General features: G+C 41.4%; 1 protein-coding gene across 3 annotated transcripts in view; it reads right to left on the bottom strand.

The window, feature by feature from the left end:
- Positions 1–1,368: 1,368 nt before the first annotated feature.
- The window catches only part of LOC144642058 (uncharacterized), a 31,277-nt gene continuing 16,529 nt past the window's right edge, over positions 1,369–16,116 (bottom strand). For 2 of the 3 annotated variants that reach the window (XM_078501059.1, XM_078501071.1), the window contains 17 exons: positions 14,466–14,731; positions 13,456–13,692; positions 12,398–12,970; positions 11,590–11,817; positions 11,086–11,350; positions 9,118–10,472; positions 8,282–8,367; positions 7,480–7,682; positions 6,959–7,070; positions 6,606–6,856; positions 6,159–6,228; positions 6,009–6,081; positions 5,541–5,772; positions 4,650–5,214; positions 4,291–4,438; positions 4,090–4,187; positions 1,369–3,989 (listed from right to left, as the gene is read on the bottom strand). In XM_078501059.1, coding sequence (XP_078357185.1) covers positions 2,652–3,989; positions 4,090–4,187; positions 4,291–4,438; positions 4,650–5,214; positions 5,541–5,772; positions 6,009–6,081; positions 6,159–6,228; positions 6,606–6,856; positions 6,959–7,070; positions 7,480–7,682; positions 8,282–8,367; positions 9,118–10,472; positions 11,086–11,350; positions 11,590–11,817; positions 12,398–12,970; positions 13,456–13,692; positions 14,466–14,731 — 6,100 coding nt within the window. In that variant the 3' untranslated portion in view covers positions 1,369–2,651. The remainder of the gene's footprint in view (positions 3,990–4,089; positions 4,188–4,290; positions 4,439–4,649; positions 5,215–5,540; positions 5,773–6,008; positions 6,082–6,158; positions 6,229–6,605; positions 6,857–6,958; positions 7,071–7,479; positions 7,683–8,281; positions 8,368–9,117; positions 10,473–11,085; positions 11,351–11,589; positions 11,818–12,397; positions 12,971–13,455; positions 13,693–14,465; positions 14,732–16,116) is intronic. The other variant, XM_078501065.1, reaches the window with a different exon arrangement.

Genomic DNA, 16,116 nt, shown 5'->3' with positions numbered 1-16,116 from the left:
GCGTTTATTTAGTCTGCTACGAACAATTGACAAAAAACAATCAAAATTCAGCAAGACGGAAAACACATAACGTATTTGTGTAGAATTTAGGCAAGCTATAAACCCTCTGAAAAATAACTCTGTAAAGTTTTTTTTATCAAGTTTTACTTACGCAAGAAAATAATGTTTTAGTGATGTTTCGTGTTATATATAACCCACAAACTTGTAAAAGATGCTTGAGAATGTCATAACAAATAAACAACACAGAGTTAACAAACCCCTGTCAGCTTACTTTTAATAGAGTCGCGGGTCGTCAGTCAATAACCTGACAGTATTGCATGGGCCGCGCCCATGAAATACGGACCAATATTTACTTGCGCACGTCCAACAGGAAAACGTGCACTGAAAAATACTTCTAAAATTCTGATTTATAATCTTGAAACTAGATATTTTAATGCGGGAAAGCGCATTTCGCTACTTTCCCCAGGGTAATGTGCGTTAAGAAGAAAACAAAACGTCGCTTCAATTGGAGGTTATTTGTGTGGATTTGTAGACGCCTATTTTTAAGTAACCCTGTTCCGGTTTGCTGCGCACCAGTAAACGTCTCCCATGCGGCAAACATCATTAATTTTCCACAAGGTTAATTATGCTTTTATCGCGCAATAAAAAATCCTTCGACAGCGAATCGTAGAAGACTTAGTTCCACGCGGTTCACCACACAGCAGTAAACCCTGCTGTCCGACCAGCGTTTTGACAAAGAAATCGACAAATTTCGAACAACAAGCACTGTTGGGTTGCACGTGCTGCACGGTTCAAGCGCTGATTCGTACGCTGATTGGCTACGGACCAGATGTCTCGCACAATAGAGCACGAGAAAAGAAGTGTGTGGGAAGGTGCAAAATGCATTTTTCCCACGGGTTTTAACACCACGAGGCCACTCAAACCGTCAATATTTACAAAACTCATTCATTTTCTTTTGTTTTCATGTTCCTTCATAAACATGCATACCAAGATTCTGGTATGACAGCGGAATTAATGCGGTTTTTGATGTAATTTTTCATCGCTGTTTCGACACCCCGTTTCCGCGTCAGAAACGTTGCACTTAACAAGCCCTGCGGTCAATTCTTTTCGACTCTTTTCTAAACGAACTTCTTGTAAAATCAAGGGAACAAATATCCACGCTACATTGAGAATTATGGCGTGCTGTTTAAACCGATAATAACCCTCTAATTGTCTGCTGGGCTCCTCAAATTGGGCGAACGTCCAAATACAGTGCCACAAGCGCAAACAATTGTTCAGATTTCTGTTTCTTTCCCCACAATGAAATTACTCGTGGAACCACACAGATACACCCCTCTTGTAAAACACAACAAAAACACACACCCGTAAGCTTTCTATTGCAATTCATGGTTTTATTTTCCATCCCAAAATACTCTGTTATCGTTTATAACATAGTTACTTAATGAATTCCGGGTAAAAGTTATAAAAATAATATACGGGATAGTACAAGCTTCGCATCGGCTACAACAATCGCTAAAACCGACTTGAAAACCTTTATACTGGTGATACGAACTCAAAATACCTCGAGTATATTGTCGTAAACGAGTGGCGAAACGGTGGGGGCATAAATGCTTTTCAATGTACAAAAATGTATTTACAGTCTGTTTAGTTTCCCTAATTACATCTTAAAAATATATTAAACTTTTCTATAGCTCTATGTGTTTAGTTCCAACATGAAATTCAATTATTCGTCTATAAATCAATTGCAATTCTTTTTTTAAAAAGAGCAGTGTTCACTTTTCACCTTATGTATGTGTGCCTTGAAAGTTTTGGAGCAGTATTAACTCACTGCTTTTTTATTCCCCTAAAAATAGGCTACGTCGCCTGAAGCACTGGTCAAGGTTGCATGATATAATTCCGTTGTAGTAAAACTCAATTAAGTTCCCTTCAAAACTAAACCTGTTTGACACAACTGGGCTCTAAAAAAACTTGAAAAAATCCTGTAAAACTCGTTGCTCCCGTTGATTTTACCACCCCTGACATCGCCGCAATAAAATCGGGCTATACATGAACAGTTATAACTAGAATGTTAAAATACGTTTGCATTAATAAATAACTCGACATAACTAGTTAATAATATACAATAACCTATAAACACGACAGTTTCACGAAACGTACTTATTCATTGTAACACAATTTTACTTTTGGGTAAAAGTTAACAACAATAGTTAGTGGAGTCAACCATTTTCTTTTTCTAAAAAAAAACTTAAAGCAGCATTCCTTAACGGAGATAAAATAGTCGGTGCTTTAAAGACAGCAACCAAAATTCACACAACGCTAACAAGGCCACGAAACTATGGCTATTTCAAAGGATTACTTTGCAACCCAACTAGAGGGAAAAATCTTTCTATCTACTGATTTAGTTTGTGTGAATTGTGACTGATGTCTGCTTGTCACGCAACGTTTCTCTCGAAGTATTGCGTGACAACGCAAAAGGGAGACTATATAGAGTTTGTGACCACTCGTCACGGAAAGTTTATAAATAAATACGCTTGGCGGTTATGGCTCCACTTACAAACAACTGTGTGTAATATCTATTGTGACGACTCTCATCTGGAGACTGGACGGGTGATAACAACAACAACAACACGAAAAGTGCACAAATTCACTGACTAGCACGAAGACGATGATGATGACGATGACCACTGCCCCGGGGAATCAGGGGAAGGTGTTGGGAACGATGATACAAACTTCTGAGGCGACGACTCGTAGCCGTTGAACAACGAGCGAGCTTGTGGATGCGAAGGGAGCCTATCTCCGCCCGCGTACACAAGCTGATGGTTGTTGTGAAACTGCAATTGCTGATGATGCATCGAATAATCGCCATTTTGGTAGTCTTTTCTCGGCGGCATCAAGTGTTCGACGCCGCCGCCGTACATGTTGGAGTTCGTAATGGCCTGAAACGAGGCCAGTTGCGAAGGCGTTGTCGCAGGCGCCTTCTGTGCGGAGTGACAAGTTCTTCCATTGAACACTATAGGCCGAGTCGGAGAGTCATTGTGCGGAAAATGCAAGTCCGGTGTGCTGTGCACTGAATAAAGTCTCTGACCCTCCATAGGGTCTGCTATACGCCTTATGGGCGGCGCCGCATTAGGTACGTACATACAGTCTGAAGTAGTGGGCACGATATGGTCCACAACGCCCATCTGCCCTATTGTTGTGCTGGGAGGAAATCCGCACATGGACATGTCCGTCGGATCATTAAAATCATCTATATCCAGCGGCAAATCATCTATGTCTAGCGGTAAATCCAAACCTTCCAAGTCCTCAGGCGATAATAGTTCTAAAGGTGATGGCGGCTGCGCGTCCAGTGAATTCGGAGCTTGAAGCGGCGACAAAGTGGTGGAATCCGCCGGCGAAATGCCTGCGCTCCCGAGTGGAGAAAGTCCGTTTGTGATGGGTACACAATTTGGCGAAAACGCCTGCTGCTGCCCGGTAGCACAAGAAGTCACCACATTAGGTGGTGACAGCGTTTGCACAGTGCTTAGTGCGGGAAACACTTCCTCGTCGGGGCGTGCCTTCTTCCGCTTTCGTTTAGCATTATTGTTATTGTTATTACTTCCTGCAGCACTCGGCCTGGGTCGTGAGCCTGGTGTTCTGTTGACAGTAGTTTTGGGACGTGCCGCCTGGAAATGAGGTACCAAAGCGGAAGCGCTGCCATTGTGAATTTCAACAGCAGGTGGGGATGTTGCCGGCGGAGAAGCCATGCTTGCGAGTGGTGATTTTTGCCCCTCAGGGGGTGAAGTGGGTGCTGGCACAGCCTTAGGCGAGTTACAGCCTAATGACCAATCTGTAAGCAATTCCACAATGTCGTGATGATGCCTTTGTTTTGCGATGTCCTCCGGTGTCATATCCATGCTGTCCGCGAGTTTGCGGTTAGCATAGTTCACTAACAGATGTCGTACAGTCTGGATGCTTCCCTCACGACAACCAAGGAACAAAGGTGTTTGACCCTATAAAATAAGACAACGGAATAAGAAAAGGTAAATCCTATAAAACTTATCCAAGAAAACACCTTCAGTAGCTGGGTCGAAGTATTGCATTTCAACTAACCTTTTCATCTTGAGCGTCTTTCTTGGCGCCATTCCGCAGCAACTCTTTGGTAACTTCCAAGCTGTTTACGGAGGCAGCCCAATGCAGCGCTGTTTTTCCTGTTAAAAACACGCAAATAAATGGTATTAGATTACGAACGCTCAAATAAATCGATGCGATGACTGAGTCAACTGAAAGGTAGGTCACAAATACAAAACACACCTTGATTATCCGCACTATTGACTTTCACGCCTGCCTTGATAAGGTGACGTACAAGGTCTGGTAAATCATGCCTTGCAGCCAGGATAAGCGGTGTTGTTCCATCATCCATTCTGGCTTCAAGGTCGGTGGCTCGATTTCGTAGCAAGATCTAAACAAAGAAAGAAACGATATCGTCTTGAGACGGAAGGAAAAAACCTCACGAAAATAGAGCGTTTGCTGTGTTGTAAACAACACTGAACTACAGTACTACAAGTAGGTACGTATTTACTTGCATGTGTAAAATAACGCTTCTTATTAACAAGGAATATACCTATTTATATTATTTACCTAGCCCATCTAAAATATCACTTCTTATTTACCTGAAATACGCCCTGAGCATCAGCTCCAATGGCTAAGTGCAGGGGTGTGCGGTTGAGGCGATCCCGTGAGTTAGCGTCAGCTCCGTGGTCCAACAGACGTTTGGCCACATCAGCTCTGGAATGCCGAGCGGCAAGGTGAAGCGGTGTCTCGTTCAGGTCCGTCTTCGTTCCAAAGCTTGCCCCTAGAGACAGCAGATCCGAGACCATGGCCCCTCCACTGTCATCGCTGTCCTTGTCGTCATCCAGGCTGCTGCCATCACCATACCCACCACGACATGCAGCCAAGTGCAAAGCAGTCATTCCACCGGGACCTCTGGCATCCACGTCGATGCTCGCTGCACCTCGCTCACCAATGCCCTCTTGAGGAGGGGTAAGAGCCAGAGCGCAGTTTCGAACAGTCACATCTGCCGCTTGTTTGTGGAGGCTGGTCCATTTGCGCGGGTCTTCTCCATTGTCCAGCTTGACCCGTTTAGATTCTCTGGGAGGTGTCAGATCTGATCGACTGCTTTCGCCATCCGCACAAGCACCTTCTTCGTCAATTTCCGACGAGCTTTTACTCATTGACCTTAAAAAAGGGGGAAAGAAAGAATCAGGAACAGTTTTATACAACATTTTCTCTTCCTTCTATCGCGAGCGTTACAGCGTTTATATACTAACGCAATGGAGATTGCCAACAATTCCAAATCAAGATTTTCGTCTCCTCTGTGCTTTTTATTTTCTACAACGAACAGTAAATGCAGCTTTAATTTACACTACACACTGTGGACGCGGCAGGTACAAATGTAGTTTGGAGATAATTTTAGGAGGAAACATCTTAAATCTCGCTTTCCTAATAGCTGAAGATGTCACGATTTTAACAACTTCAGAAACAACAAGACATTTTTTCTTTACCTCATAGATACTTCCTGTCCAACAGGATCACGCCTTGTGGAAGGTTGTCGTCGAGGTCGATGCCTTGGAAAGCCTTCAGGTACCCACAGCTTGGCGTACACCCTCTTAGCACCAGCCAACACACCAACAATAAACAATGGAATGCCCACACACAGCATAGCAATGTAAAGTGGCGAGAGGGCAGGAAAGCCCTCGCTAGTGGGTTCGGTGGTGGGCGGAGGAGTATCCCCAACTGAATAATAATAATAAAAAACAAATCATCAGATTAATGCTACTAGTTAGTTAACAAGTTAAAGTAACTCTCTGGTCTCGTTGGGTCGTCACGAAACGTGTAATGCATGATTCACAGACGCTGAGTGACGATTCATCAAACGGTTGTAAGTGCTGTACCAACTTATGCGTTTTACTATAAATGACTTTACAAAGACTTCTTGATTTCAAAAGAGAGCGCACTATGTGAAGAATTACCTTTCACTTGGTACACGGGGAAAGGCAGGTCCAACTTGTTAGAGGACTTCAATGCACCGAGGTAGCGCGCTCCCTAAACAACACAACCAACAGGGTTCAGTTAATACCTGCACGTTAGTTGGAAAAACGAATATCCAAAGGTGGACTTACATCAGCCGCTGTGTCGATACACGTGTGTCCTGTGCATCCTCTCTGGTCGAGATTCACGTGAACTTCCGTTCTTTTAAACAAAAACAAACAAAGAGGACAGTCAATTCACTACTCGATAAGTTACATACTAGGGTTTTATCCACAGACAAAAATTTCGAACCACCTTGTGCAACATAATAAAGAGCACTACTTGAAAGTACTGTTCAGTGGACTTCATTTGAATGGTCACACACCACGGTTTTATAAAGATAAAACTACCTTGTGCACGGTCATTTACAGAACCACATGAAACTACTGCTAAATAGCTTTTGTTAGAATGTCTGATCTCACACTATGGTTTCGTTCACAGAAGTAAAAGGTAGAACTGCATAAGTTTGCCTCTAGCAGTGAAAGGGATAACTACACTTACACTTCATGGGTGGAGTCTATGACTTGCCGAGTACTTACCCAGTACTGGAGCCTTCTGCTGCTCGCCTAACAAGGTGAATAGTCAGCTTGGCGATAGCTTGTCGTCGTGTGCGCTGTTTCAGGGCTCCAGTAGCCGGGATAGAAACGGGAAAGATCATTTGCTTTTCATCCTTTTCCTTGATAAACGCTATGGTTTCCAACACTGCAGAGAGTTCCCTCATGAAAATTCTCGAGCCATTCCTGAAAACATCCGGTGTCACCAACAGCACAAGTATAAGCGTTCCTTCTCCCTAAAACATTCAAGAAAGACAGATTAGTTTATAACTACCACAGTTTAATGCTGATGGTAATGTTGTGCAAGCATGAACAGTCAACAACGAATCTTCACTTACCAGTTTAGGTTTTCCTGTTTCGCAGTCCAAACCATCCTTCAAACAAGCCTCATTGTTGCACAATGTATCGCACACTGCATTTTCAAAGCGCTCTGCACAGTAATCATTATTGCTAAAATTCAGAGGAAAAAAATATTATAGTCAATAGTGGCATAGCTATTTCTAAATGGAAATAAGGAACTGGTAACTTTTTATCTGGGAAAAAAGGGGAAGCCTCGAGCCAAAGTGGCCCATACTTGCCGAGCTTATCCCGGTTTCTGTTGCTTTAAGTTGCTAGGATATTTCTACTACCCCCTATATAAGATGCTAGTCCATCATAGGTTACCCCCGGCTTACGTCAAACCAGCCAGGCCTCAAACCCGACCGCTCGATCCAGAGTCCGGCGCACTAACCATTAGGCCACCGCGCCTCCCATAACTTTTAATCTGACTTGGGTATAAATGTTCTTCTTCGCTAGACAAATACATTCAAGAGCAATATTTATGGACAAAAAGAGTTAAAAAGTAATTATTTGTTTATACCTGCACTCTTCCTTAGGCGGGCTGCAGTCAAAACCATCAAAGAGACAATCCACTTTGTTGCAATGTTTGTCACATTTACCATCTTGAAACACTTCATAACAGAATTTTCCAGATTCTGTCAATACGGAACAGTTTTTCCATGGTTCAATCCCAAGGGAACAAGCAGTATTGTCCCAATTACAGGAATGCGTGTTACATTTTTCCTAAATATAAAACCAAAAGGTGTCAGCGTCACAACGCAATAATTATTTATAATATTACAGTGCTTTGTCGGTTTTTGAAAGCTAACTTGTGCATGTATGGTCTCATTATTGATGTGTAATTCTTGTAAATTTTTTTCTCAATTTTTTTTTCTTTTGTCATGATACATTAAGAAAAGTGGCTCATGTAGCCACCTTCTGTAGCACAAAGAAACCTGGATGAGATCCTACACCAAATAACAGTTGGTCATCGCATGCCACCTTGCCGCCCGTCACGGCTCACTCCACCTTTGTCTTCATCTTTCCGATGTCTGTCCCCACTGTCCACCAGATTGTCTGTGGACATAGTCTTCAAGAAATTCAGCCCTATACACTGTAGTCTTACATGCTAATTCAATTTTTTTGCCACACCATATACAACAGTGCAGACAGAGGTGCTGCAAATGAACACTGAGGCTTTTTTCCATTTTTCAGTACCCTTTTGATCACAAAACTGGCAGTGGCACACTAACAATTTATTTTATGCAACTTCACATAAAAATAATTGTCTTTTTGTCATCTAACAAATGAGCAAACAAAACAAATAATCCAGATCAACTTACAGTGCATTCGCCATCACCAAACGCTTTTGCACAATCCTTATAAGGGCAGCTTGCTTCGTGTTCACAATTGGTACCATTGAAATTCTCTGAAAGCAAATACAATTTCTTCATCAATTACACTATGTTTTTAAAATAGCATCAAACAATCAAAATGAATACAAACTTGGGCATGACCAAACACAGTCAAAACTTCTTTTACAAATCGGATGCCACTAGTTAACTTTTGATCCCAGAAAAACAATAGCTCAGTTCTATTCAAGCCTGATGTTTCACTCAGGTTTTTGTTGATTAACTCCTACACAAGTGTTAATTAACATACTGTGTACTTAACTGCCCTAGGGCAATTGATGCAAACAATCACTCTCTCAAACCTAAGCTAAATCAATCTTCTTAACAATACAAAATGAACGTAAATTGCATTTAGTCCTGCCTTCTCCACTCAGTGACTGCAAACAAGTTTTGTCTAACAAAAATGGCCTGTCAAGGCTGACTCTCAACTTCTAGACCCTGGCTAGTACGATGACCAGTCAGCACAAAGCATAGCCTGAGAGAGTGTATATTTGTTTGAGCTTAATTACTCCCCTACTCAAAAGAGTCAATGTGAATGACCCAAAAACATAGCTCTAGAGTCAAAACAGTGTCTTGCGTTGGCTCTTATTTGAAACTGAGCAAAAACAAATGGAATCTTGCAGAGCTAGGCCATTTATTACATATAATTACAGGGTTGGAACTCAGTCATTTTTCGAGTGGGGGAAGAATTGAGCTTAACATGCAAAAATAAGATGCCATTAAGGGCTATTCAAATACATGCAGTAAAATAAAGTCCATATTTTTACCTGGACATTTACATCTGTAGTGACCCAACATGTCTTCACATGTGCCGCCATGCATGCACGGGTTGCTCTTGCACTCGTCCACCTCCTGTTCGCAGTTTTGTCCAGTGTACCCAACAGGGCACTTACATGTATAAGAACCAAACCCATCCTCACATGTTGCTCCATTCTGGCACGGTGTTGAAAGGCAGTCGTCCTGGTTCCACTCGCAAATTTGACCATTTACTCCAGGCATACAAGAGCATGAGTAACTACCATTTACATGTGTCACGCATGTGCCACTATTAAGGCAAGGATAATCTGAACACGAGGAGACAGCACGCTCGCAGTTTGGTCCTGAAAATCCCTTCTGGCAGAGGCATGTATATTTTCCAGCACCATCTTTGCATTCCGCTCCATTCTGGCAAGGATTGGACAAACATTCATTTATATTGAAGTCGCAGTTCTTGCCTAGAAATCCAGACCTGCACATGCAGCGATAATCATTATTAGGCAAGGAATAACACTTGTCTGTACCAAGAGGCGAACAAGGGTTAGACGCACATTCATCAATGTCCACTTCGCAGCGCACTCCCGTATATCCTGCATTGCACTGGCAGGAGAAACTTTGCAGGCCGTCGACGCATGTCCCTCCATTAAAGCAGGCATTAACGAAGCAATCATTAGGATTCTTTTTGCATGTATTACCAACATATCCCACAGGACAAGAACAGTAAAAATCATCAACTAGATCTGTACAAGATCCACCGTTATGACATGGGTTTGAAGCACAGTCATCTACATTTATTTCACAGTTGTCACCAACAAAGCCTCTCAAACAGTTGCAAGTGTAGTTTGACACTCCGTCGATGCAATTTCCACCATTTTTGCAAGGCCCACTGGCACAATCATCGACATTGACTTCACAATAACTTCCATTAAATCCAGGAGGGCACAAACACGACTGTATATTCTGGTGATCATCGACACACGTTCCGCCATTGAAACATACATCGCTTCTTGAAGTTCTCGCCTGTGCTGCAGCACAGGTAATGTTCTCGACATCACAGATAACACCTTTGTATCCAGAAAGACAGTCACACTTAAAATCAGTTCCATCTTGCCTACATGTCCCGCCATTTTTACATATCGGGTTCTGACACCAATCAATCACACTTTCACAATTCGTTCCTGTGTAACCAGGTTTACAGTAACAGCGATATGAAGCAATTTCGTCAACACAAGTGGCTCCATTTTTACAGGGTGACGATTTACACTCATCTATGTGCTTTTCACATCTTCGTCCAGAAAAGCCAGGTGCACACTTGCAAAAGAAGTCATTCTTAGCATCGATACATGTTGATCCTTGTAAACAAGGGCTGCAATATAGAAAAGAAAGCATATTAACTCAGTAAAATCAATTAAAATGGTGTGGGGGTTTGTTGGTGTAGCCAATGTGTGCAATGAACCATTCAATTGAAAATTAACGGTACATTCATGCTAAACAGTTTCTTTTTAACAATCTGCTGTCGGCTTCAACAACCCGCCACGACACAGTGATTTTATATATATTAGTTTTTAGTATCATTTAGTTCATGCACAGTCTGTTAGTATTTTTTTAATTTTACTGTTAAATTGTAATTTTCTTAGCATAGTAATTTTCACGCCCCCCTTTTAGCTTTTATTTATCGTTCAATAGTTCCCCCTACCATTAACATTTATGTGGATTTTTTTTACCACTTTTAAACTTGGGCACTTTTGGGAGTGATAATGAAAAGTTTCAGCATCTGCACTGGGGTGTGCCCACCCACCCCAGCCTCCTCAAACCCCCCCCCACACACACACACACACACCTGGCAACCCCAGACGTGACTCGTTAAAATCGTACAGGGCTGTGCTCTAGCAGTGCCCAGGTGCCACAGGCAACTTACTTTTGCCTTTAGGCGACTGGGCACCCAATATTTCTTACATAAGAAAGAAAGTAAAGCTCACCTGGATAAACAATCATCAATATCAACCTCGCAGTTAGTACCCGTATAGCCAGCATAGCAGTCACAAATGTACGAGTTGATCCCATCTCTGCACTGACCATGTTTGCAGGGGTTTAGAGCACATTCATCAATGTTCATCTCGCAAAACTGTCCACCGTACCCAGGCATGCATTTACACGAGTAGCCATATTGTTGTGGGGAGCAAGTTGCACCATTTTTGCACTGGTTTCCAAGGCAACTGTCAATTATGGTTTCACAGCTTCGGCCTGTCAGTTTAAAACAGATAACAACAATTAAAGGGAGCTGCAACCTGTCTCCAGAAAACTGGTCATCCAATACTATAAGTAGCATTCTTCTATAACTAGAAAGTCATATATTTTAACCTATAGCCCCTATTTTCCAGTAATGGAAGAGGAAAAAAATGATGATGACGATCTCTTCACGAAAAAACAGGTAAAAAAATTAACTAAGAAATACATAACTGTAGATTGTAAAAAAGACAAACCTGTATAACCAGGCTGACATTGACAATGATACTGGGCAACACCATCTGTACAAGTTCCCCCATTTCGGCATGGTCCAGATGCACACTCGTCAATGTTACTATCACAGTTGCGTCCATGAAAACCCGGATGGCACTTACAGTAATATGCGTCAAGTCCATCAATACATGTGCCACCATTGCGGCATGTGACGCCCAAGCAGTCATCAATATTGTGTTCACATCTTGTACCTTAAAACCGAACAAAAATTAGACTTAGCATAAAGAAATGAAAACATTCACACTGTCCAAAACGGATCCGGCACTACTGTGCTGAGAAAAATTATTACTTTAGAAATTCAACTTTAATATACAAGAACATCACCACTTTAAGTTGGAAAAAAGTTTTTATAAAGATAAAGTAATGAGATACATGTAAGGTCATTACAAGGTTTTCAGCTGTCACTTTAGGGATTAGCTATTCGTCAGAGGGAAGGCATTATGCTCAGATACTGCTATATCAACAATTTACTTTTCTTAGCAAGACTTCAAACCACTAAGGGCCAGTTTGCATGGTACTATTTGTCAGCCCAATTTGGCCCAGATTTGATGGGAAAATGAATGCACAGATAAAACTTGGCCCGGTTTCCACAGAATGTAGAAATTGGGCTGATTTTCATCCTCACAATTCAAGTAAGGGAAAGAAAATAGGGCCAATGAGTCGCAGTGTGTAAATTTGCTTGAAACAAATCAGGCCAACAAATTGTAATGTATAGACAGGCCTTAACCCTTTCTACTTACTCAGGATTGCCGTCAATAAAGCCAAACTTACCACTTGTTCCTTTAGGACAACTGCATTGGAACCCATTTTGCATATTATTACATGTTCCGCCATGCATGCATGGATTGCTAGAACATTCATCATAATCCACGTCACAATTCTTCCCAGTATACCCAGGTGCACAGACGCACGAGTAGCTATTGACTCCATCCACACATGTTCCATAGTGTTGACAAGGCAACGACTGACAGTCATCAATGTTAACCTCGCAGTTTTTGCCAGTGAAGCCGCTGGCGCAAGAACAAGTGTAAGTGGCAATGCCATCAGTACAGGTCGCTCCATTCTTACATGGATTTGGGTTTGCACAGTCGTCAATATTAATCTCGCAGTTGGTCCCATTGAAGCCAACCTTACAGGTACATCTGTAATTGTTCAGTTCATTATGGCATTGTCCGCCATGTTGACAAGGCTTGCTGTCACATTCATTGATCTCTTTTTCACATAATTGGCCTGTCCACCCAGGATTGCAGATGCATTTAAACTCGTTGACATAATCCAAGCACTGAGCACTGTTTTTGCATGGATTGGACTGACACTCATTTATAGACACCTCACACCTGGCACCTGCAATAGCAATGGACAAGAAAAAAATGGTTACCGACTGCTAGAAAATTTGCCGATCTGGTTGTCAATGTTGATTAACATGGTTGCCACAGACATCAGGTTTCAAAATTCCCTGTCATTTCCCTGATAAAAATCAAAATTTGGTGACCAAAAAAATGCCAAATGTCACATATAATTGCAGCTTACACCCTCCATTTCCAAAGAGAGGAAAAACATGGCTGAGATCCCATTGTCCTGAAATATTTCTTTCAGTCTTCAATTGTTTTCCATCAGTGGTGATTTAATTTCAATTTTCCCCAACTTTCCTTCAATATTTTAATTTTCCCTGACTCAAAATAAAATTCCCTGACTTTTCCCTGACCTTGAAGAATTTTATTTTTCCCTGACCATTTCCTGACCTGTGGCAACCCTGTCGAAGAGCTGGAAATGTCTTGATTAGCCCTTTCACACAATGATATAGGACCTTAAATGATAATTTAAATTACCTGTGTAACCAGGCGTACACTGACAAACAAACGATCCAGGTGTGTTGACGCACGTGCCGCCATGGTAACATGGTGAACGGTTGTTGCCAATGCAGTCATCAATGTCAATACTGCAATTTTTCCCTGTCCATCCTCTTGGGCATAGACAGCTATATTGTCCAAAGGGATCTGTCAAACATGTTGCAGATCCATGGCAAGGGTTGAAGTAACATTCATCAATATGCTGGCACACAGGACCTGCATAATAAAAACATATATGAATGGTGCAGTTTCACAATAAAATGTAAATGATAAGAGCTTGTTAAGCTTAAAGTTGAAAAAGTAGCTGTCACCTTATTAACAGGTTTTGCTCCAAAACTTGGTTATCAATAGTCATGCAGAGTACATTTAGTTATATTGGTGCACCACATTAGAAATGCTTTTATTTTGGTGACCAATTTAAACTTTTATTACCTTCATGCGGTCGTTTCGCCTACAAGTGAATTGCTAACGACCAGTTCGCTAGTTCTTTTTAGGTCAATTCACCTACGTCTAAAGTCGTTTCGCTAACGAGCTGTAGTCACCCTTTGCTCAAGATTAAACAACGAGAAATATTCTAGGTCGCACTTTAAACAGCGACTACAGGTCCTTAGTGAAACAACTTTAGACGTATGCAAATCGACCTAAGATGTAAGCAAATTCACTCGTAGGCAAAACGACCAGTTACTGTTAGAACAGTTTGGTAGCTAATCCAAGTTGCAAGACAATACGTTGTTAGAAAATTATGTACTGTTTTTTTGCTCAGTCTGACACAAGTTTTATCTCAGCCAAGGGACTCCACAGAGACCTTTCTGTTGCATTGGCAATCACCGTTAAAGGTCGTTGAGCATTGCATTCACCGTTCATAGTGCAATGTTCAATGAACTTGCCAAAGCAGAAAGGTATCAAGGGGTCTGTTGGCTGGGATTAGAATTTAGAAGGTCACGATCAGAACATGCACATACAAGCCACATTTAGATCTTGTTACATACCTGTTTTTCCTGGAGGACAGATGCAATCAAATTTTCCCACTTGGTCCACACAGGTGCCACCACTTAAACATGGGGGACTCCCATCGGAGGTAATGCAATCATCCTTGTTGATGGAGCAATCAAATCCTTCCCAACCATAAATACAGCGGCAAAGGTAGCCACCAAAAAGGTCTGTACAAGTTGCTCCATTTTTGCATGGATTTGACAACACTAGGCACTCATCGACATTTGTTTCACATGTGGGCCCAGTGAAATTTGATGGACAACTGTAAATGAAAATCAACAAATGGATATGAGGCTGACATATCGGCAAAGATCAGATTCTTCTAAACTTGGTAGAATTTTTTTGTAAAATTTCTACATGTTAAATGTAAAAAAAACCTAGTAAGCAGGTTCACTGCAGCCATGTTTGCATAGATCAATTCAGCCATCAGTGTTTCAAAGTTTGAACAATGTCCAGTGGCGCCACGCGTAGGTGGTGTTCCCTGCCCAGCTTTCCCTTGGGCCGCCCTGACCCCACATTCAATGCCAGTCGTTCGGTTCTGGCAGAGATGAGATCGATCTGTTCGTTTTTATCAGGTGCATGGAACAGGTTCCAAAATAACTCAGCCTAAAATGATGTGGTTGTACATGTTATCCTTTTCATAATAACTGCACAATACTTTTTCTTCCCTTAGGGAGTGATGATCTGGATCACTTGTCAAAGCAAGCAATTACGTTTTATTTTTGAAACAATGTTGTTTACATGGAAGAAAAAAAAAATCAAGGTGCTTTGAGCCAACAAACAATTAGCCATTTCAAAACGGCAGGGACTGGGGCCCGACACATTCTTCGTTGTCGGTCCACACGGGCCGCTGGGGGGGCGGCGCCTCCTCTTCGCCTCTGCCGCTCTGCGTCTCATTTTGACATGCAAGAAATTGCCCTCCCTCCAATGTTCCCTTGTACCTCCAGCAAACATTTTTAAAAAAAAAAAAAAATATTGCACTTCACATCTAAAGCACACGCTTATTGACAAAGACAACAAATCACTGAGGCATCAAAAAAAATTGGACAAAGGCAACATGAACAATAGAAATCACAGCCTGCCAAACTGCCTAGCTAGAATTCATTGCGTGAAATGGACTCCCTGTTGTGAAAAATATTAATCTCTTGAAATGTATGTTTGTTTTGCTTTTTTAGCACACCCATTCAGATTTATGTCATACAGTCAACTTTTAATTAAGTGTTCTGAGCACAATTTCAGTTAACCATTCCTTCTTAATTCATTTTTTTAGTACCAGTTAAAGCCGAATACTGAAAACCACTTTTTCTAAATAGAACAAATTTATGTAAAATTCTTAACTTTAAAATAAAGTATTTAAATTTTGTCAACAACTAATAAAAGGTTATTAGAATATATTAATACATAAATCAAACTAAAATGAAACGTAAAACTGAAACTGAAAACTCTGAAAATACCACTATAAATAAGCTGACTAATAGGTTACTTTATTAATATATGATATGGTCTTTGTTTTCGGAAAACATTTTACAAGAAAATAATCCATCGTTATGGCTCCACACAAAAATGTTAAGCTTTGGTCAAAATTAACGTCACAACTAAAATATTACATCTGTCATTTTGGACAACATTCCTTTCTTTTTGATCGGT

This window comes from Oculina patagonica, chromosome 1, assembly GCF_052425735.1.
Source record: "Oculina patagonica isolate OP01 chromosome 1, crgOcupat, whole genome shotgun sequence".
In the NCBI taxonomy this organism is placed as follows: Eukaryota; Metazoa; Cnidaria; class Anthozoa; order Scleractinia; family Oculinidae; genus Oculina; species Oculina patagonica.
This window is presented reverse-complemented; position numbering and strand designations above follow the sequence as displayed.